The sequence below is a fragment of the Heterodontus francisci genome, chromosome 9 (assembly GCF_036365525.1).
Source record: "Heterodontus francisci isolate sHetFra1 chromosome 9, sHetFra1.hap1, whole genome shotgun sequence".
Lineage (NCBI taxonomy): Eukaryota > Metazoa > Chordata > Chondrichthyes > Heterodontiformes > Heterodontidae > Heterodontus > Heterodontus francisci.
The window spans coordinates 18858487-18876998 of record NC_090379.1 but is presented as its reverse complement, the minus strand read 5'-3'; the positions used below and the strand labels follow the sequence as shown (position 1 = coordinate 18876998).

Sequence of the window (18512 nt, the reverse complement as noted above, 5' to 3'; positions counted from 1 at the left end):
AATCTATCTTCCTCTCAAATTGATCTATCTGGGCTGTAGTTGATGAATCACTTCCTCATACTTTTTATTCCATTAACTCACAGGTCTCCCAGGGCATTCTCTCCTGTCCTGTACCACCTTCAAATTAATGACCTTGTACAACTTATCTCATCCAAGCCTACGCATGCTGCATTCATGAAATTCCTCCAGAGTGCATGCCCTTATGTTCATGATTTCCAGTCCAGTCACATTGCATTGGTTCAATCACTACATCTTTATCTCCTCCATGGCCTTCAATGGGATAGAAGATAATTACAAGGATTTGGGGCTAATATCTACAGTTGGCATAATTATTCTGTAGAATTAGGAATAGAAAAATAGAGACAATATTATTTCCATTAAACTAAATTTCAGAGCATGGTGATGTAATTTTGAATTAATTATATTTTTTCTGCATTGTTCCACCTTTGGTGATTTTGCCTAGAATTGAGAAGTATTTTTTTTTTTCTTGTTTTGTTTTCCCACAAGCCATTACTATGGTCATTCAATTCCCGGGGTATTATAGAATAATTGTGTATTATAGAATACCAGACTAATAATCCAGAGGCTTGGACTACTGATTCGGAGACGTGAGTTCAAATCCCACCATAGCAGCTGGGGAATTTAAATTCATTTAAATCTGGATAAAAAGCTAGTATCATTAATGGTGACCATGAAACTACTGGATTGGCATAAAAACCCACTGGTTCAAGAATGCCCTAAATAGCAAAAGAAATATGATGTCCTTACCTAGTCTAACCTGTACATGACTCCAGACCCACAACAATATGGTTGTCTCTTAACTGCCCCCTGAAGTGGCCTCTCATACCACTTGGTTGTATTCGAGAAGGTGACTCACCATCACCTTCTCAAGGGCAATTACAGATGGGTAATAAATGCTGGCCTTGCCAGCAATGCCCACATCCTGTGAATGAATGTTTTTTAAATTCCATTCAAATCACCTTCCTCCCTGTAAAAAAGATGATATACAGGCGTGTTTTGTTTTGTTTTAGAATTGGCTAGGATATACCAAGAAGAAAGCCCCAATTGGATTTCATCGAGTTGTGGACATCTTGCACAAAAACAATGCTCCAGTTGAGGTAAGATCCTAGCTTGTGATACTTTGAGAAGCAATTCCCTTCATTCTGCACCTTTGAGTAAAAATAAAACAGGTCATGATCTAGGAGAGGCACAAGAATGATGATCTTTCAGGATGCCCTTGATGCCTACACACCTGTCCCAGCGCCATATATAAGGTGGGGGTTCCAACAGTTACAATTCCACGATGGTCAAATAGCCTCCTTCTGTGCATTACCATTCTATGATGCCATGTTGCAACTTCAAGCACACTCCTGTTGCTGCCCCACATTGGTCTAGAAGTCACTTTTTTTTAGCAGTTTATTATCTTGGAGAGCTCGTCATGGAAATGCCAAGGTCTGGGTTCATGTGATTGTGTTTTCAGAATCAGATGAATATCGCTGCTATAAACTTCTTTTTCCTTGGCAGTGCCACATGGTCTGCTACCTTTTTGCCATTGACGTCCACGAGTGTTCTCAATACTGCAATAATTCAGTTGTATCTTCCATGCATTTTAACCCCCACTTACAAAATGATATGTAGTGTCATCTCTATTCCATTTTGACATGTGAAAATGGCAATTAACAGATAACCTTTAATATTGAAGCAAAAACTATTTGGGATATTGAAATGACTGCTGGGGCAATTGAAAATGTTACATTGATGGTATAGGTGAGGGTGAGGTGTGAAGGTGCGGTCAGGGTCTATGCATTTTGTTTTGGATACTGTAGAGGACACTGTACTTTGCATCTTAGTCATGTCATATCTGACCCAAGGGTGTTTGATGTTGGGTAAAGTCCGTTATTACCCACCAGTCTCATCTCTCATAGCAAATAAATAGTAAGTTGGAGATAGTTTTCGGAATAAGGTCAGAACCTCCCTGAAACCGTGTGATGGGGATTGGGAAATCAGCAATGGGGTATTAAACCTGAAAAACAATCAGTCTGTGGTACCATGTGTGGGTTCCTGCAACACACTATACCACCCTAAAAAGAAAGGATGTTTCACAGAATGGTAAAGCATAGAAGGAGGCCATTTGGCCCATCGTGGCTGTTCCAGTTTTTTGGTAGCGCTATCTAATTGGTCCCACTTGCCTGCTCTTTTTCCATAGCCCTGTAACTGTTTTCCCTTTATGTATTTATCCAATTCCCTTTGAAAGATATTATTGAATCTGCTTTCAGGCAGTGCATTCCAGATCACACAAACTCGTTGTGTGAAAAAAAAATTCTTCCTCATGTTGCCTCCGGTTCTTTTGTTGATAGCAATGACATTTCATACCACTCTATAACATTTTTCTACAGGTTATTCAGGAATATGTTGCTTTAGTGGATAACACAGAACTGAAGTTGAACCTTGCCACAAAGTACAAGTGCCATAACATTGTGATTGACGTAAGTTTAAGTGTTGCATTTATTTCTGCTGCTTTAGAGAGGACCTGAGTGATGGAAAGAACAGTAGTGCAGTTTCAAGCAGAGTGCCCATGATTGACCTGGTTTATATAATTTGAGTGCTTACAGAAGTCCACAACAGCAAGTGTGTTTAATGTTAGAAATGGTATGGATTAAGTCAGCTTCTGAACATCCTCTTGGACACTGTAAATGGCAGCCTTTCTTCAAACCCCCTGCCCAACCCCGTCACCAAGAAGTACAATTGAGCTGCACTGCAAGAGGATTCGTCTTCAGCACACTTTCTACTCCCAAGCAGCTTGTTCACGAGTGAGGACGTGAGGTCCAAATAGCCTTCAAAATAAATTGATAAGTTCAGAATGCAAAATTTTCAGAGCCTCCTGCGTTAGGAGTGTCATTGCTAGAGGCCTGGGAATGGTTCAGCTGGAAGGTAATTATTGGTCTGGGGGAATGCTGCTTAAAAAAAAAGCAGGCAAAATCAGTCTTGCAGGAACGGTGAGACAAGATGGTGGTAATTCAGCAGCAATCAGTAGATGTTGTCTAAATTGAAGACATACAAATAAATTGGGATTCAGAAAGTAAATGATGCAGTTGTTTGCAAAAGTTGTTTTACCTTCCTTTTTGTTCCCTGATTTAGACCTACAGGGATCTTAAAGACCGACAGCAGCTAGTTTTGTACAGAGACAAAGTGGAGAAAAACTCACAAGAACAGAGAAAGATAGACTATATCCTGAGCAATTCTGTAAGTTAAAACAAGTCTTTAAATCTTGCATAATGTTGGGCTGCAATGTTTGAAGCACTGTGACAGCTGACTTAAATCTCCTGGCCGGAAGTTATAATCTCAGTCTGCAATTGGGACACTAAACTACCTAACTACCTTCCTGTTCCAGAAGTAGAGACAATTTCTGTCCTGTTAAATCAGTTGGTTTTTTTTATGGCTGGAAGTGAGGGTTACCTAAGTGAAAATAAATAAATGAAAAAAAATGCATCTGTCACATTGCTAATGGTAGTTTTGAATATTGTGTTTTGCAGCAAATCAGATGGAAAAATTGATGAACCAAAATTCAATGCAGGGATGTCTCCTGTGCACATTATTACTGAGGGAGCTGAAGGTTGGAGAACCTGGCAATTAGTGACAAGAGTGATCAACATCAACCTTCAAAGAACTGCAGGAGCTCTTCTCCCTCAAGATTAAAATGAATAATTATATGGGAGCTTATAAATTAACTGTCCTACCCAGACGTTTGCATATTTCATATGTATCAAGTTGTTCAATTCTAAGGGTATGATTTTTAAGAAAGGATGGGGGAGGAGGCATGGCTAGTGAAGGACAGTCACATTTCATCGGACAAGTACAGGTCTTCCAGCTAAAATTATCAAAATACTGAGGACAGGAGGTGAACTCTACTTCAGAAATTCAGCTATTTGGTTTTAGCCATTAGATATTGCTAGCTGGCCTCACCGATGACATCTAGAAACAGGAACAAAATGCTGTAAAAGAATAGTTAATATATTTATTGTCTTCTTGTTTGAACCCTCCCCCTTTCTTCTTCCGCCTCCCCTATTAACAATTTAAAATAAAGTACAATTCCTGAATATTATTCCGACATAAATGACATGAAGCATATTTGTTGTACGGAAACTGAAAAACAAGTCATTCATTAAGAATACATTTTTTAATAAAATGCCAACTCTGGTAACTTTCTATGTTGCACTTCATTTATTTATTCAAGCAGTGGTTTATTGTTTCTTTCCCGTGCCAGGCAAAACTTCTGACCTATCTAGGGTCTTTAAGAGGTGAATGAGAAGGGGTTGCAAGTAAATGGGGAAACTCTCTGGTTTTCCTTCCTTCCCATCACTATGGGGGGGGCGGGAGAATTCTCCCATTGCGTGGGCTGTGCTGGGGAAGAAGGGCTAAGATTAGTAATTTGAAATACTGGCTAGATGGGCTGAATCCAATTCCTATAATTGTTTTTCAGCATGCTGGTATTTAGATGTGCAGACCCTGATCTTCAGATCTGCGCTGCTGCAAACCCCACTTCCACCTTTTCTCTCAGGTTGCTTGCTGCAGCGCCTGGAAGATCAATTATCTATTGCGAGAGACTCCTAGACAATCCAGGATGGTTGTCAAGAACAGAACAAAGTAGAAGCAAGTACTCTACTTTGGAGCAAGTGTGGGCTTTGACGCCCAATTTAGGCTCCAGTAGTTGAACCAAGCAAGGGACAGGGTGATGGAGGGGCAGCAGGATTAGTTTTGAATTGCTCCAACAATGAGCTGACAGGGACAAGAATAGCAAGTGCTTCAGTTCCATCGTTATGAGTGGTTATACTTCAATAAAGTACTTATTGGCTGTAAAGAATTTTCGGGTGCCCTGAGATGGTGAAAGGTGCTTATACAAATGCAATTTTTCCCCCCCTCAAGCAAAGCTGAGAGTGCTTCCCACCAACTTGTAGTGTGCATGGCCCGATCATGATTGACACTTTGGGGTGTGTCCCAGAGTTCAGAGAGCATTGACCACAGCTCATTGCCCACACGGTGTCTAACAGCCTGCCCTTATTTCCCTTTGGGGAAAAAGCTTCAGCATCATCCCAGGAGAGAGCAGATTCACCAGGAACTGGCAGTGGTTGTTTTAAATGGAATCTCTCCCCTCCCCTGCACTCTGCCTGCGCTGCGCAGCTTCAGTCTGACCCTGAGCTATAGCTGTCCCGCTCACTGCCTGCCCGCTGGCCCCGGCTCCCGAGGACCCTCCCTAGCAACGCGCTCTGTCGCTGCGTATCCAAGGGCCCGGGGCGGAGATGGAAGAGGAGGAGAAGACGGCGACGCTGGAGAAAATCCGGAGCAAGCGGATCTTCTTCAACCATTTAGACTCATTCGTGGGGATTCATGCAGGGAAAGTTAGTGAGATCGGCAACTGGTTACTGAGGGGCAGTATGTGTGTGTGAACGTGTATGCGAATGTTATGTAAGTGTTCATGTGTGAGTGTGCTTCTAGGTAAGTGTGCGTGTGGGTAAATATTCATGTAAGTGCATGCATGTAAGTATGCATGTATATAAGTGCGTGTGTGTTCGTGTATGTAAGTGTGAGTGTGGGTAAATATTCATGTGTAAGTGTGCATGCATGTATGTGTTCGTGTATGGCTAAGTGCATGTAATTGCATGTACACTCATATGTAAATGAGTGTATGTGTGTGCATACTTGTGTGTGCAACTCTGGGAAAATTCTGGCAGGTTTTGTTATATAGCATCCAGCTGTTGGCTGGCAGATGCTAATACTTGCCAACTTTGATTTGATCACATGACATTTGCAATGTTTTGTACTTACCGTACAAAGTTTGGGCAACCCCTGTGGTTGAGTATCTTCTGCATTTGGTTTCACGCCAGGAGCTGTTGCAGGAGAAGTTCTGAGAATCGGGAGGCCATCCATCATTTTCACCTACATTAGATGAGGAATCGATGGATTTGACTTCTTGCTTTCCTTCACCATTTCACCTTATTGGACCTATCTGGTCCTCCATCTGTCCCTCTGATTGCTGGACCTGCAGATAAAAGCTGAGAGTATATCCAAATATATTGAAGCTCCTGCTTATATAGAGAACCATATTCTGATAATTGTGTTAGACTAAGTTGATCAGTAAGAAAGAAATGGCATGTACCGCTACAGCCACCATGCATGGTTAGGTACTCACTCAATGACCTAATCATCTTTCTATCACCCTTCCTCCTGGACCTTGCGTTGTGTCTGGTTCACCAAATCACATTAAAGTGGCGGTTCAGAAAAGAGCCATCTCACTAATTCCTAGTACCAGAGTACCATAAATTGCTACCAGAGGAAGTCATAATGAGCAGCAATAAAATTAAGAAAACAAAATCTGGAGAACGTGAGAGGTGTTCAAGGAATAAATATTGGCTCAGTTGGAATGCAGTGGAAATCAACATTAGGATGGATGGCAAGGCCTTAGAGAGGATGCAAGAGATTTACTAGAATGGTACCAGGGATGCGGGACTTCAATTACACGGCAAGACTAAAGAAACTGGAGTCATTGTCTTTAGAGGAGAGAAGGTAGAGAGGAGAATTAATAGAGGTGTTCAAAATCATGAAAGGTTTTGATAGAGTAGATAAGGAAAAGCTGTTTCAAGAGGTAGAAGGGTCAATTACCAAAGGATGCAGATTTAAGGTGATTGGCAAAAGAACCAGAGGTGAGATGTTATAATCTGAAATGCACAGTCTGATTTGGTGGTGGAAGCAGATTCAATAATAGATATCAAAAGGAAATTGGATAAATACTTGAAGGGGGAAAATTTGCAGATCTATGAGGAAAAGGGCAGGGAATTGAGACTGATTGGATAGCTCTTTCAAAGAGCCGGCACAGGCGCGATGGACCGAGTGGCGTCCTGTACTATATCATTCTATGATTCTAAGACTATTAGGAGAAAAGACTGGAGAAAATGGGAGATTTTCACTGTGTAAAGGAGGCAACTGAGGGGTGACGAATAGAGTATAGAGAAGGTGGATCCAGAACAACAATTTAGCCTGAACCTATAAGAGTAATACAGGTTCAAATGTAAATTTAGGGCTGATGTCAGGAGGTTTTCAGACAACGGTTAGTTAATACGTGGTGTGGATTTCTCTGTAGGGCTGTAATGGCAACACAGTTGGAAACAGTTTGAGAAATATTTGGATGCTACATTGGGGAGTTTGTAATGTCTTTCTCAATGGATGAGCTAAGATGTAATGAATGGTATTCCTCATCTGTACCCAGCTTGTGATTTGTGAACTTCATCTTCACTTATTACAGTGCTCCTCTGTCATTTTGCAAACTTGTTCCAACATTACATTTTTATGAATGAGTACCACATTAAAAATTGTTTGATAAAAAGTCTTTAGACTGATGCTCAGACAATAGGGACTGAATTCAACTTGACCTGATCACATTATGAAAGCAACTGATTAAACTCCCAGCCACATAAGTAGAAGGAACACAGTTGGGTAAGATAACTTGGTAGTCCAGGAAAGATTGATTTAATCGAAGCAAGAAGCAGATACTTCGATGGGGCATAAAGTTGGCAGTATTGAAGCAGCTGAAAATTGGACAGGGTGTATAAGAGGTGGAAAATCTGATACCACTAGTTTTATTGCCCACTGAAGTTGAAAATTTTGCCAAGGTTCTCATCAAAGCAGTTAAATGCCCTACCATAGGTTTCAGAGTATGGAAATGCCACTTTTCCAAATATACACTTCCATCATGAAACATCTATCAAACTGACCTCTGCTAAGATTGCCAGTGCTGAAATTTCTTTGTAAAGTGACACAGATTCCATCGTCAGATGTTTATTTGTAACTCTTGTTACGCTAAACCTATACCAAACAAAAAAATAAAAGCAAAATACTGCGGATGCTGGAAATCTGAAATAAAAACAAGAAATGCTGGAACCACTCAGCAGGTCTGGCAGCATCTGTGAAAAGAGAAGCAGAGTTAACGTTTCGGGTCACTGACCCAAAACGTTAACTCTGCTTCTCTTTTCACAGATGCTGCCAGACCTGCTGAGTGGTTCCAGCATTTCTTGTTTTTATACCAAACAATAGTTGGGATCCAGCTGGGGTATTGTATCCAATTCTGGGCACAATACTTGAAGAAGGACATGAAGGCTTTGGAGAAGGTACAGAAGAGATTTACTAGAATGGTTCCAAGTATGAGGGATTACAGTTGCATGGATAGACTGGAGAAGCTGAGGTTGTTCTCAGAGTGGAGTAGGCTAAGAGGAGATTTGATGGAGGTGTTTAAAATCATGAAGGGTTCAGATAGAGTAAATAAAGTGACACTGTTTCCAATGGCTGAAAAGTTGATAACCAGAGGGCACAGAATTAAGGTGATCGGGAAAAGAACCAGAGTTGCCTTGAGGAAACGTTTTTTTTTTGCAACAAGTGATTAGGATTTGGAATGCACAACCTGATAGACTGAGGGTTACAGATTCAATATTAATATTCAAAAGGGAATTGGATAAATGCTTGAAGGATAAAAAAAAATCAGGAGTATGAGGAAAGAGCTGGGGAATGGGACTAACTGGATTAATTTTTAAATGAGCCGACACAAACTCGTTGAGCTGAATGGCCTCCTCCTGTGCTCTACTATTCAATGGTTCTATGAAATGAAAAGTTAAATTCTGATACTTGATTCATTTCCAGTACCTGTCAAACTGCGTGGTTGGATCGTCGCTGGAGGAAGTGATAGAAGATGAGGAACTGAATGAGGAAGAGACTGAAACAATCAAAAGTATTCCACTGGCCAAAGGGACGTACCAGGTGGTGGGGACGTTGAGTAATCCTGATGCCAAGAAGCCTGATTTTGCTCTTGACATTTTCTCTGTAAGTCCCCAAATTTACTTTATGAAGCTAAAATACCCCTAAGACTATTATTCTTTAATTTATTAACAAGACTGATGTCTCAAAACAGGACTGCGGTTTTTTTTGTTAGTTTGACAGACAAAGATAAACGTGTGTTCATGGTTTCTCACTACGTCACTAACTGCTTGTCACATAGCAAGTTTGAGTGTTAAAGCAACACATGTCAGTACACAAAGGGAAACCAAAAATTGCTGCACATGCACAACAGGCCAATCAGAATCTGAAGGAGAAACATAAGTTGAGGTTTCAAGTGTAACCTTCATCAGAACTGCCGTAGTGAGGCTGAAGAAGACATCCAGGCTCAACTTCAACTTGAACAACTTCAGAGTTCAGCTGGCTCCCCCCATTTTCAGACCGGATTCTCCTAATAGATATCATTCTCATTCTGCTGTTTTCCTATCCATTTTGGGAGCACTGTTTTGTCTTTCTCTTTGTCTTGCCTACATTACATTCTGCTGTTCTCCCCTCTATCTATTTTCTTTGAGCTGTCCTCATCAACTGTATAAGAAATGTTTCTTCAGCCTGATTTTTTTCAATGGCTTCCTCATTGGCATCCCTACCTCCTAGCCTATATAAACTCCAACTCATCCAGAAGTCTGCTGTCTGAACCCTATTCTTTGGAATGTCTGCTCACCTGCCAGTAATATCCTTACCAATATTCATTAGCATCCCTCAACATGTCAACTTCAGCATCTTCATTGTCTTCTATAAATGTCTCTGCTTTTGCTCTTCCAACTCTGGTTCCTTTCTCCCCTGCTCTACCCACCCTCTGGAAGTCTCTCACCAACCATGGGAAACCTTACTTCATCTATCCCACTTTCAAAAGCCTTCTTAAAACCTACCTCCTCAACAATATGTTTAACTACCTTCAAAGAACAAAGAAAATTACAACACAGGAACAGGCCCTTTGGCCCTCCAAGCCTGCGCCGATCCAGATCCTCTATCTAAACATGTCGCCTATTTTCTAAGAGTCTATCTCTTTGCTTCCTGCCCATTCATGTATCTGTCTAGATGCATCTTAAAAGACGCTATCGTGCCCGCGTCTACCACCTCCGCTGGCAACGCGTTCCAGGCACCCACCACCCTCTGCGTAGAGAACTTTCCACGCATATCCTCCCTAAACTTTTCCCCTCTCACTTTGAACTCGTGACCCCTAGTAATTGAATCCCCCACTATGGGAAAAAGCTTCTTGCTATCCACCCTGTCTATACCTCTCATGATTTTGTACACCTCAATCAGGTCCCCCCTCAATCTCCGTCTTTCTAATGAAAATAATCCTAATCTACTCAACCTCTCTTCATAGCTAGCGCCCTCCATACCAGGCAACATCCTGGTGAACCTCCTCTGCACCCTCTCCAAAGCATCTACATCCTTTTGGTAATGTGGCGACCAGAACTGCACGCAGTATTCCAAATGTGGCCGAAGCAAAGTCTTATACAACTGTAACATGACCTGCCAACCCTTGTACTCAATACCCCGTCCGATGAAGGAAAGCATGCCGTATGCCTTCTTGACCACTCTATTGACCTGCGTTGCCACCTTCAGGGAACAATGGACCTGAACACCCAAATCTCTCTGTACATCAATTTTCCCCAGGACTTTTCCATTTACTGTATAGTTCACTCTTGAATTGGATCTTCCAAAATGCATCACCTCGCATTTGCCCTGATTGAACTCCATCTGCCATTTCTCTGCCCAACTCTCCAATCTATCTATATTCTGCTGTATTCTCTGACAGTCCCCTTCACTATCTGCTACTCCACCAATCTTAGTGTCGTCTGCAAATTTGCTAATCAGATCACCTATACTTTCCTCCAAATCATTTATGTATATCACAAACAACAGTGGTCCCAGCACGGATCCCTGTGGAACACCACTGGTCACATGTCTCCATTTTGAGAAACTCCCTTCCACTGCTACTCTCTGTCTCCTGTTGCCCAGCCAGTTCTTTATCCATCTAGCTAGTACACCCTGGACCCTATGCGACTTCACTTTCTCCATCAACCTACCATGGGGAACCTTATCAAACGCCTTACTGAAGTCCATGTATATGACATCTACAGCCCTTCCCTCATCAATCAACTTTGTCACTTCCTCAAAGAATTCTATTAAGTTGGTAAGACATGACCTTCCCTGCACAAAACCATGTTGCCTATCACTGATCAGCCCATTTTCTTCCAAATGGGAATCGATCCTATCCCTCAGTATCTTCTCCAGCAGCTTCCCTACCACTGACGTCAGGCTCACCGGTCTATAATTACCTGGATTATCCCTGCTACCCTTCTTAAACAAGGGGACAACATTAGCAATTCTCCAGTCCTCCGGGATCTCACCCGTGTTTAAGGATGCTGCAAAGATATCTGTTAAGGCCCCAGCTATTTCCTCTCTCGCTTCCCTCAGTAACCTGGGATAGATCCCATCCGGACCTGGGGACTTGTCCACCTTAATGCCTTTTAGAATACCCAACACTTCCTCCCTCCTTATGCCGACTTGACCTAGAGTAATCAAACATCTATCCCTAACCTCAACATCCGTCATGTCCCTCTCCTCGGTGAATACCGATGCAAAGTACTCGTTTAGAATCTCACCCATTTTCTCTGACTCCACGCATAATTTTCCTGCTTTGTCCTTGAGTGGGCCAATCCTTTCTCTAGTTACCCTCTTGCATTGGGAGGTCTGATCTGAAACTCAGAAGTGCCTTGGAATATTTTTCTACTTTAAAAGCAGTATATATACATTACTGATGTTCACTGCACCAGTTCTGATGAAAGATTATACCTGAAACCTTAATCGGTCTTTCTGTTTTAGATACTAATAAACCTGCTGTGCATTGCTGTCAACTTCCAGCTGTCTTCTGTCTTCACAAAGGAGGACACAAATATCATACCAGAAATGTTGGGGAACACAGGGCTTAGTGAGAGAGAGGAACTGAAAGAAATCAGTATTAGTAGAGAAATGGTGTTGGGGAAGTTGATGGGATCGAAGGCTGATAAATCCCCTGGGCCTGATGGTATGCATCCCAGAGTACTTAAGGAAGTGGCCCTAGAAATAGTGGATGCACTGGTGGTCATCTTCCAAGATTCTATAGACTTTGGAACAGTTCCTACAGATTGGAGGGTAGTTAATGTAACCCCACTATTTAAAAAGGGAGGTAGAAAGAATGCAGGGAATTATAGACCAGTCAGCCTGACGTCAGTAGTGGGGAAAATTCTAGAGTCCATTGTCAAAGATTTTATTGCAGAGCACTTAGAGAACAGTAGTGGAATCGGGCATAGTCAGCATGGATTTACGAAAGGGAAATCATGCTTGACAAATTTACTAGAATTCTTCGAGGATATAACTAGTAGAGTTGATGAGGGGGAGCCAGTGGATGTGGTTTATTTGGATTTTCAGAAGTCTTTCGACAAAGCCCCACATAAGAGATTAACATATAAAATTAAAACGCATGGGATTGGGGGTAGTGTATTGCGATGGATAGAAAATTGGGTGGCGGACAGGAAACAAAGAGTAGGGATAAATGGGTCTTTTTCGGAATGGCAGGCAGTGACTAGTGGGGTACCGCAGGGATCGGTGCTAGGACCCCAGCTAGTCACAATATATATTAATGATTTAGATGAGGGAACTGAATGTAATATCTCCAAATTTGCAGATGACACAAAACTGGGTGGGAGGGTGAGTTGTGAGGAGGATGCAGAGAGGCTTCATGGTGATTTGGACAAGTTGAGTGAGTGGGCTAATGCATGGCAGATGCAGTATAATGTGGATAAATGTGAGGTTATCCACTTTGGTAGCAAAAACAGGAAGGCAGGTTATTAACTGAATGGCTATAAACTGAGAGAGGGGACTATGCAGCGAGACCTGGGTGTTCTCGTACACCAGTCGCTGAAGGTAAGCATGCAGGTGCAACAGGCGGTAAAAAAGGCAAATAGTATGTTGGCCTTCATAGCGAGAGGATTCGGGTACAGAAGCAGGGATGTCTTGCTGCAATCATACAGGGCCTTGGTGAGGCCACACTTGGAATATTGTGTGCAGTTTTGGTCTCCTTATCTGAGGAAGGATGTTCTTGCTATAGAAGGAGTGCAGCGAAGGTTTACCAGACTGATTCCTGGGATGGTGGGACTGACATATGAGGAGAGATTGAGTCGGTTTATATTCGCTGGAGTTCAGAAGAGTGAGGGGGGATCTCATAGAAACCTATAAAATTCTAACAGGACTTGACAGGGTAGATGCAGGAAGGATGTTCCCGATGGTGGGGGACTCCAGAAACAGGGGTCATAGTCTAAGGATACAGGGTAAACTTTTCAGGACTGAGATGAGAAATTTCTTCACCCAGAGAGCGGTGAGCCTGTGGAATTGAGCCCTGCAGCTTACGGCACGAGATGTTTCTATAGTTGAGGCTAAAACATTGTATGTTTTCAAGAAGGAGTTAGATATAGCTCTTGGGTCTAAAGGGATCAAAGGGTATGGGGCAAAAGCGGGAACAGGCTACTGATTTGGATAATCAGCCATGATCATAATGAATAGCGGAGCAGGCTCGAAGGGCCGAATGGCCTACTCCTGCTCCTATTTTCTATGTTTATTTCAGATTTCTAGCGTTTCCAGTTTTCCTTTTATCACACAAATTGTCAAGTTAGTTGTTCCCATTAAGTTTTTGAATGCTACTGGAGCAACAATGAAATAAAATCATTAAAATTGATAGGTTGAATCTCCCCCGTTGGAAGTAAGTAAACCTATCCCTGGTATGGTACAAAGTCTTGCAAATCAAGTTTCAGGTTCAAACTCTGTTCCTATTTTGTTTACTTTTTCTTTGCTAGTTTTAGTTTTTCTCTTTTTGTTTTCAGATGGCAGCTGATCATGATTCTGCCATTTACATCTCATATAACACCCGTTTTGTTTCTTTACTTGTCTCATTAATACTCCCTTTAGTCTTGCGCCATCAACCCTTTTGACACTTAATCTGTCCTGGCCTCCACCCTATCACAGACCTCTTTTGTTCTTTTTCCCACCTTCCCGCCTTTTCCTGCTATAAACCTGTTACATCTCTAACTTTTCCCAATTCTGATGCAAAGTCATCGACCTGAAGCAGCAACTCTATTTCTTTCAGTTTTTCTTTCCACAGTTGTTGCCAGACCTGCTGAGTATTTCCAGCATTTTCTATTTTTATTTCAAGTTCATTATTGGGCCTGTGTTGAGTTAGCTGGTCCCAGTCGAAGCATCAGTTAGCATGCTACAACTGGCCTTTATGCCTCTGAGCTAGAGAGGGGAAAACTAACCAAGAGCCCCGATCTTAATTTCTATTCCAGTGACTTCTGCTGGAAAGTCAGAATGTGTTGACATTGAGTGAGGATAGGACTGAGCTCATCTACAAAGCCCTGCACAGTCAAACAATCTACTGATAGTCACTATCTAGACCCACACATGAAAAATAGCCACTTTGACGTGGTATTGGAGAGGTCTACCAAGATGTAAAGAAAAGAGAGGAGAAAATTGAATTGATTTGAAAGTCATCAATATAGCGTGTATGTCTGGAGATCCGAAAGAGAAAACAGTAGCTTTAAATCTGCTTTGGAACTGTTTGACATTAATGTGCTCAACGTATTGCAAAAGTCAACTGCGAACATTTATTTTTCACATCTTATTTCAGTTTAATACACGGGAGCAGCTATTGGAGTATCTTCTGGAATGTGACACCATCATCTATAACATCACAGAAACAACTGAGCAAATTGATGAAGCCTCTTGGGCTGTTTCAGGTCCTGATTTATTCTTTCATTTTTCTGCTTTTCCTTTTGCTTTTCCAACAATAATTATGTATCATCTGCTTAATTTCTTTGATTTTGTTTCATAAATGATCAGCATTTCCATCAGGAGCAAAACAAAAATCCTTGCATTTATTACCCGTCAGAGAAATTGCAAAGATTTGACTTTTTGATTTGTTAAAGAAGTGGTGTGCTGAATTTTATTAAAACTGCCAAGGGGGGCTTGTACTTTCACCCATTAGTATAGAGCAGAGCCCCCTCTGAGGTATCCTTTCCATAGAAAGCTGAGACACACAAATGGACATTGGTAATGTTGAGATATGCAACTTGTCAGGGAGATTTAAGCTATAGAGGACTCTGATAAAATACACATTACAGCAGTGTTTCGGTTAAAATGTAAGTGTTCGCATCAATCTGATGCATCATCTTCACTTTATTTGTGGTCTGTATGCATGCCTTTCCCTTTATCAGTATCTGGGATAACTTGCATTCCTCTTGAAATAGCCTTGAAAAAGAGAAGTATTATTCTGCACTTAGTTCTTTTACTTTTTAATGAGGTAGGAATTTAAAGCAATTCGAATTTGGCAATTTTTTTATTGGTGTAATATGTTATTGTGCATTGTAGAAATAGACGGTCTTCATGATGGCACGATTATGTGATCAGAAGCTCATCCTAAGGTCAAATATGACACGAAGGTTGTGAACAGTCTGGTTTCGTCTCAGAGAGTTGCCAGGGAGAACTTTAAAAATCATTTTGAAATACATTTTTATTTGGTAGACTTGTGATATTTCTTCAGGATGCTTTATTATTTAAATGACACTCACACTTTTTCAGGTGGGCATTTCCTGCCCTCCTGTTTTATTACTTTCCGTAAAGGCATGAATTGGGAAGTGATCCAATATAATTGATCACTGGCTAGTTTTCTGATCAGGTCGTAAATAGGGTAAACCTGATAGAGGAAAATCTACATTCATTAATGTATTTTAACATGACATTCTAGGGAATCCCAGGGATTAAGATCAGAATGTTTCATGTTTGGGTGATTATTTATATATATTTATGACATGCATTATATGTTTAAAAAGATGAGTATTCTAAGCACTCCTGGCTGGCCTCCCACATTCTACTCTCCATAATCCTGATGTCATCCAAAACTCTGCTGCCCATGTCTTAATTCGCATCAGATGCTGTTCATTCATCACCCAGTGCTAGCTGATCTGTATTGGCTCCCAGTTAAACAATAGTTCGATTTTAAAATTCTCATCCTTGTTTTCAAATCCCTCCATGGCCTCACCCTTCCCTATCTCTGCAATCTCCACCAGCCCTACAACCCTTGGAGATATTTGCGCTCCTCTAATTCCGGTCTCTGGAGCATCCCAATTTTAATCATTCCACCATTGGTGGCTGAGCCTTCTGCTGCTGAGAATCTAAGCTCTGGAATTCCCTCCCTATACCTCTCCACTTCTCTACCTCGCTTTCCTCCTTTAAGACACTCCTTAAAACCTACATCAGCCCTAATATCTCCTATGTGACTCAGTATTATATTTTGTTTGACAGTGCTTCTGTGAAGCACCTTGGGATGTTATTATGTTAAACTACGATATAAGTACAAGTTGTTGTTGTCTCAATATTCCAAAGGTATTGCACTTGTAGGTGGTGCTGCGAGCATATTACATGACTTCATGTTAAACATAAGGCTGCCTAGGGTCAACATGGCAGGGAAAGAAATATTTATTTTTAAAAGAAATGTAAGGAACACAGGAAACCATTAGAGAACCAGCACATTGCAGGACCTCAGAAACCAATTTAAAAATCAGACAATGAAATAAAAGGAACCTCCCTGTTTTGCTGTGGCCTCTTCCTTCCCTTCCTCCCATTCTCTCCCCTCTCTTTTCTTTCTTTTTTCTTTCCTTCCATCCCTCTGCCCTTCTCTCCTCCCATTCCTCTCCCTTTCTCCTCCCATCCCTCTACCCACCTCTCCACTCCCATCCTCCTTACACCTCATCTTCTGTCTCCTCTCCTTCCCCTCCTCTCCATTTACCATTTTCTCCTACCCCTCTTGCTCTCCTTCCCACCCATCCTTCTGCCTCTTCCCCACAATCTCCTCATCAATTCCACCCTTCCTTACCCTTTTTTTCTCCTTGTCCCCTCTCCTCCACTTCCCTCTTCTTTTGATTCATGCCAGCGGTCATAAATGTAATATAGTTACTAATAAATCCAATAAGGAATTCAGGGGAAATTTCTTTACCGAGAGAGTGATTGGAATGTGAACCTCACTATCATAAGGAATAGTTGAGGCAAGTAGCATAGCTGCATTTAAGGGAAGCATATGAGGAAAAAATGATTAGAAGGATATGCTGATAAGGTTAGATGAAGTAGGGTGGGAGGAGGCTTGTGTGGAACTTAAACACTGGTGTAGACCAGTTGACTGAATGGCCTGTTTCTCTGTTGTACTAATCTATGTAATTCTATCTAAAATTAATTATAAGTGGGTAAACATTTTGTTTGTGAAGTGCAGTTGAATATTGCCATCCAACTGCAGCCTGATCCCATTTCCCAAGCAGTGACAAACATGATGAACCTATTAGAGCATCTATTAAAGTTACCAGAAGTATAGCACAGAAAGAGAGAACTGACCAGTTGTGAATCACTTCCAAAACTCAAGGGAATGCAAGTATATTAAAAAGTACAATTCTGTATAAAGGTTGTACATTTCCTTGGCTTATTTTGGACCAGATAAGTAAACAATGAAACAATGCAAATGGGTAATGTTTATTTTTTCCCTTTTTTCTATTTGCAGCGCTACAATCAGAGATAGAAAATTTCGAGAGCCCAAAGATATTCATTCTATTGTCAACAATAATGACATGGGCACTCACCAAACCTGCCGATCCTGTAAGGAAAATTCATAGTGTTTTGATATTTGCCATTTAATCATTAAAAAAACTTATTGAATAGTAGCCAGCTTTTAAGCATATTACAAAGTTCAAGTTCCGAAGAAGGGTCACTGACCCGAAACGTTAACTCTGCTTCTCTTTCCACAGATGCTGCCAGACCTGCTGAGTGGTTCCAGCATTCTTGTTTTTATTTCAGATTTCCAGCATCCGCAGTATTTTGCTTTTATTACAAAGTTCAATGTTTATTGCAATTGAGTTGACATGACATACAGAGCTCAAAAACCAATGATCATGTGAGTTAATCTGTACCCTGCTAAAACTTTTTGTGGATGTGTTGATTGAGTGAATAAACCGTGCACAGTTAAAGGATTTACTCTTTAAAGTGCAAGTTGTTTCTCCATAAACTGTGATGTTGCTTTTATTATTCCTGCATAAAAATTCAAATTGCGGTTTCAGATGGGCACCGCCATCTTGGACTTCCATCGGTCACTGCGTTTAGAGAGCATGTGCGCAGTCAGGTCTTGATCTATCTATCTAAATTGCCCTAGTAGAGACAGCAAATGAACTGAGCCAGTTTGAGAACCTTTGCCGAGTTAGCTTGTATCACGCAGCTTGGCAATAGGGGTGCTGTATTTGCCCGTAGTGCCCCTGAATTAGGGAAAGGAAAATGCCACTGGTGTTCCTGCTACTGATTGCTATCTAGGGATGGAAAATGCATTTATATGTCTAGATTTTCCTGACATGGGTACATTTTAGGTCTGAATGACGAGAAGACAGTTTCAGACATTTCCAAATGACGTATGCTGTTTGCGTCCAATTAGATCCAGACACATAATAAATAATAAATAAAAGCACAATACTGCGGATGCTGGAAATCTGAAATAAAAACAAAAAATGATGGAAAAACTGAGCAGGTTTGACAGCATCTGTGGAGACAGAAACAGTTAATGT

The 18512-nt window shown here is 41.3% G+C and overlaps 2 protein-coding genes across 5 annotated transcripts in view; both read left to right on the top strand.

Annotated features, from left to right (window-relative positions):
* Positions 1-4201, top strand: part of vipas39 (VPS33B interacting protein, apical-basolateral polarity regulator, spe-39 homolog) — a 47316-nt gene extending 43115 nt beyond the window's left edge. For all 3 annotated transcript variants that reach the window (XM_068038616.1, XM_068038618.1, XM_068038617.1), the window contains exons 17-20: positions 1032-1118; positions 2397-2486; positions 3139-3243; positions 3534-4201. In XM_068038616.1, coding sequence (XP_067894717.1) covers positions 1032-1118; positions 2397-2486; positions 3139-3243; positions 3534-3554 — 303 coding nt within the window. In that variant the 3' untranslated portion in view covers positions 3555-4201. The remainder of the gene's footprint in view (positions 1-1031; positions 1119-2396; positions 2487-3138; positions 3244-3533) is intronic.
* Positions 4202-5255: 1054 nt separating this feature from the next.
* ak7b (adenylate kinase 7b) overlaps positions 5256-18512 on the top strand; it is a 68285-nt gene continuing 55028 nt past the window's right edge. Inside the window, exons 1-4 of one of the 2 annotated variants that reach the window (XM_068038615.1) lie at positions 5256-5396; positions 8686-8865; positions 14549-14657; positions 17465-17559. In XM_068038615.1, the coding sequence (XP_067894716.1) occupies positions 5298-5396; positions 8686-8865; positions 14549-14657; positions 17465-17559 (483 nt within the window). In that variant the 5' untranslated portion in view covers positions 5256-5297. The remainder of the gene's footprint in view (positions 5397-8685; positions 8866-14548; positions 14658-17464; positions 17560-18512) is intronic. The other variant, XM_068038614.1, reaches the window with a different exon arrangement.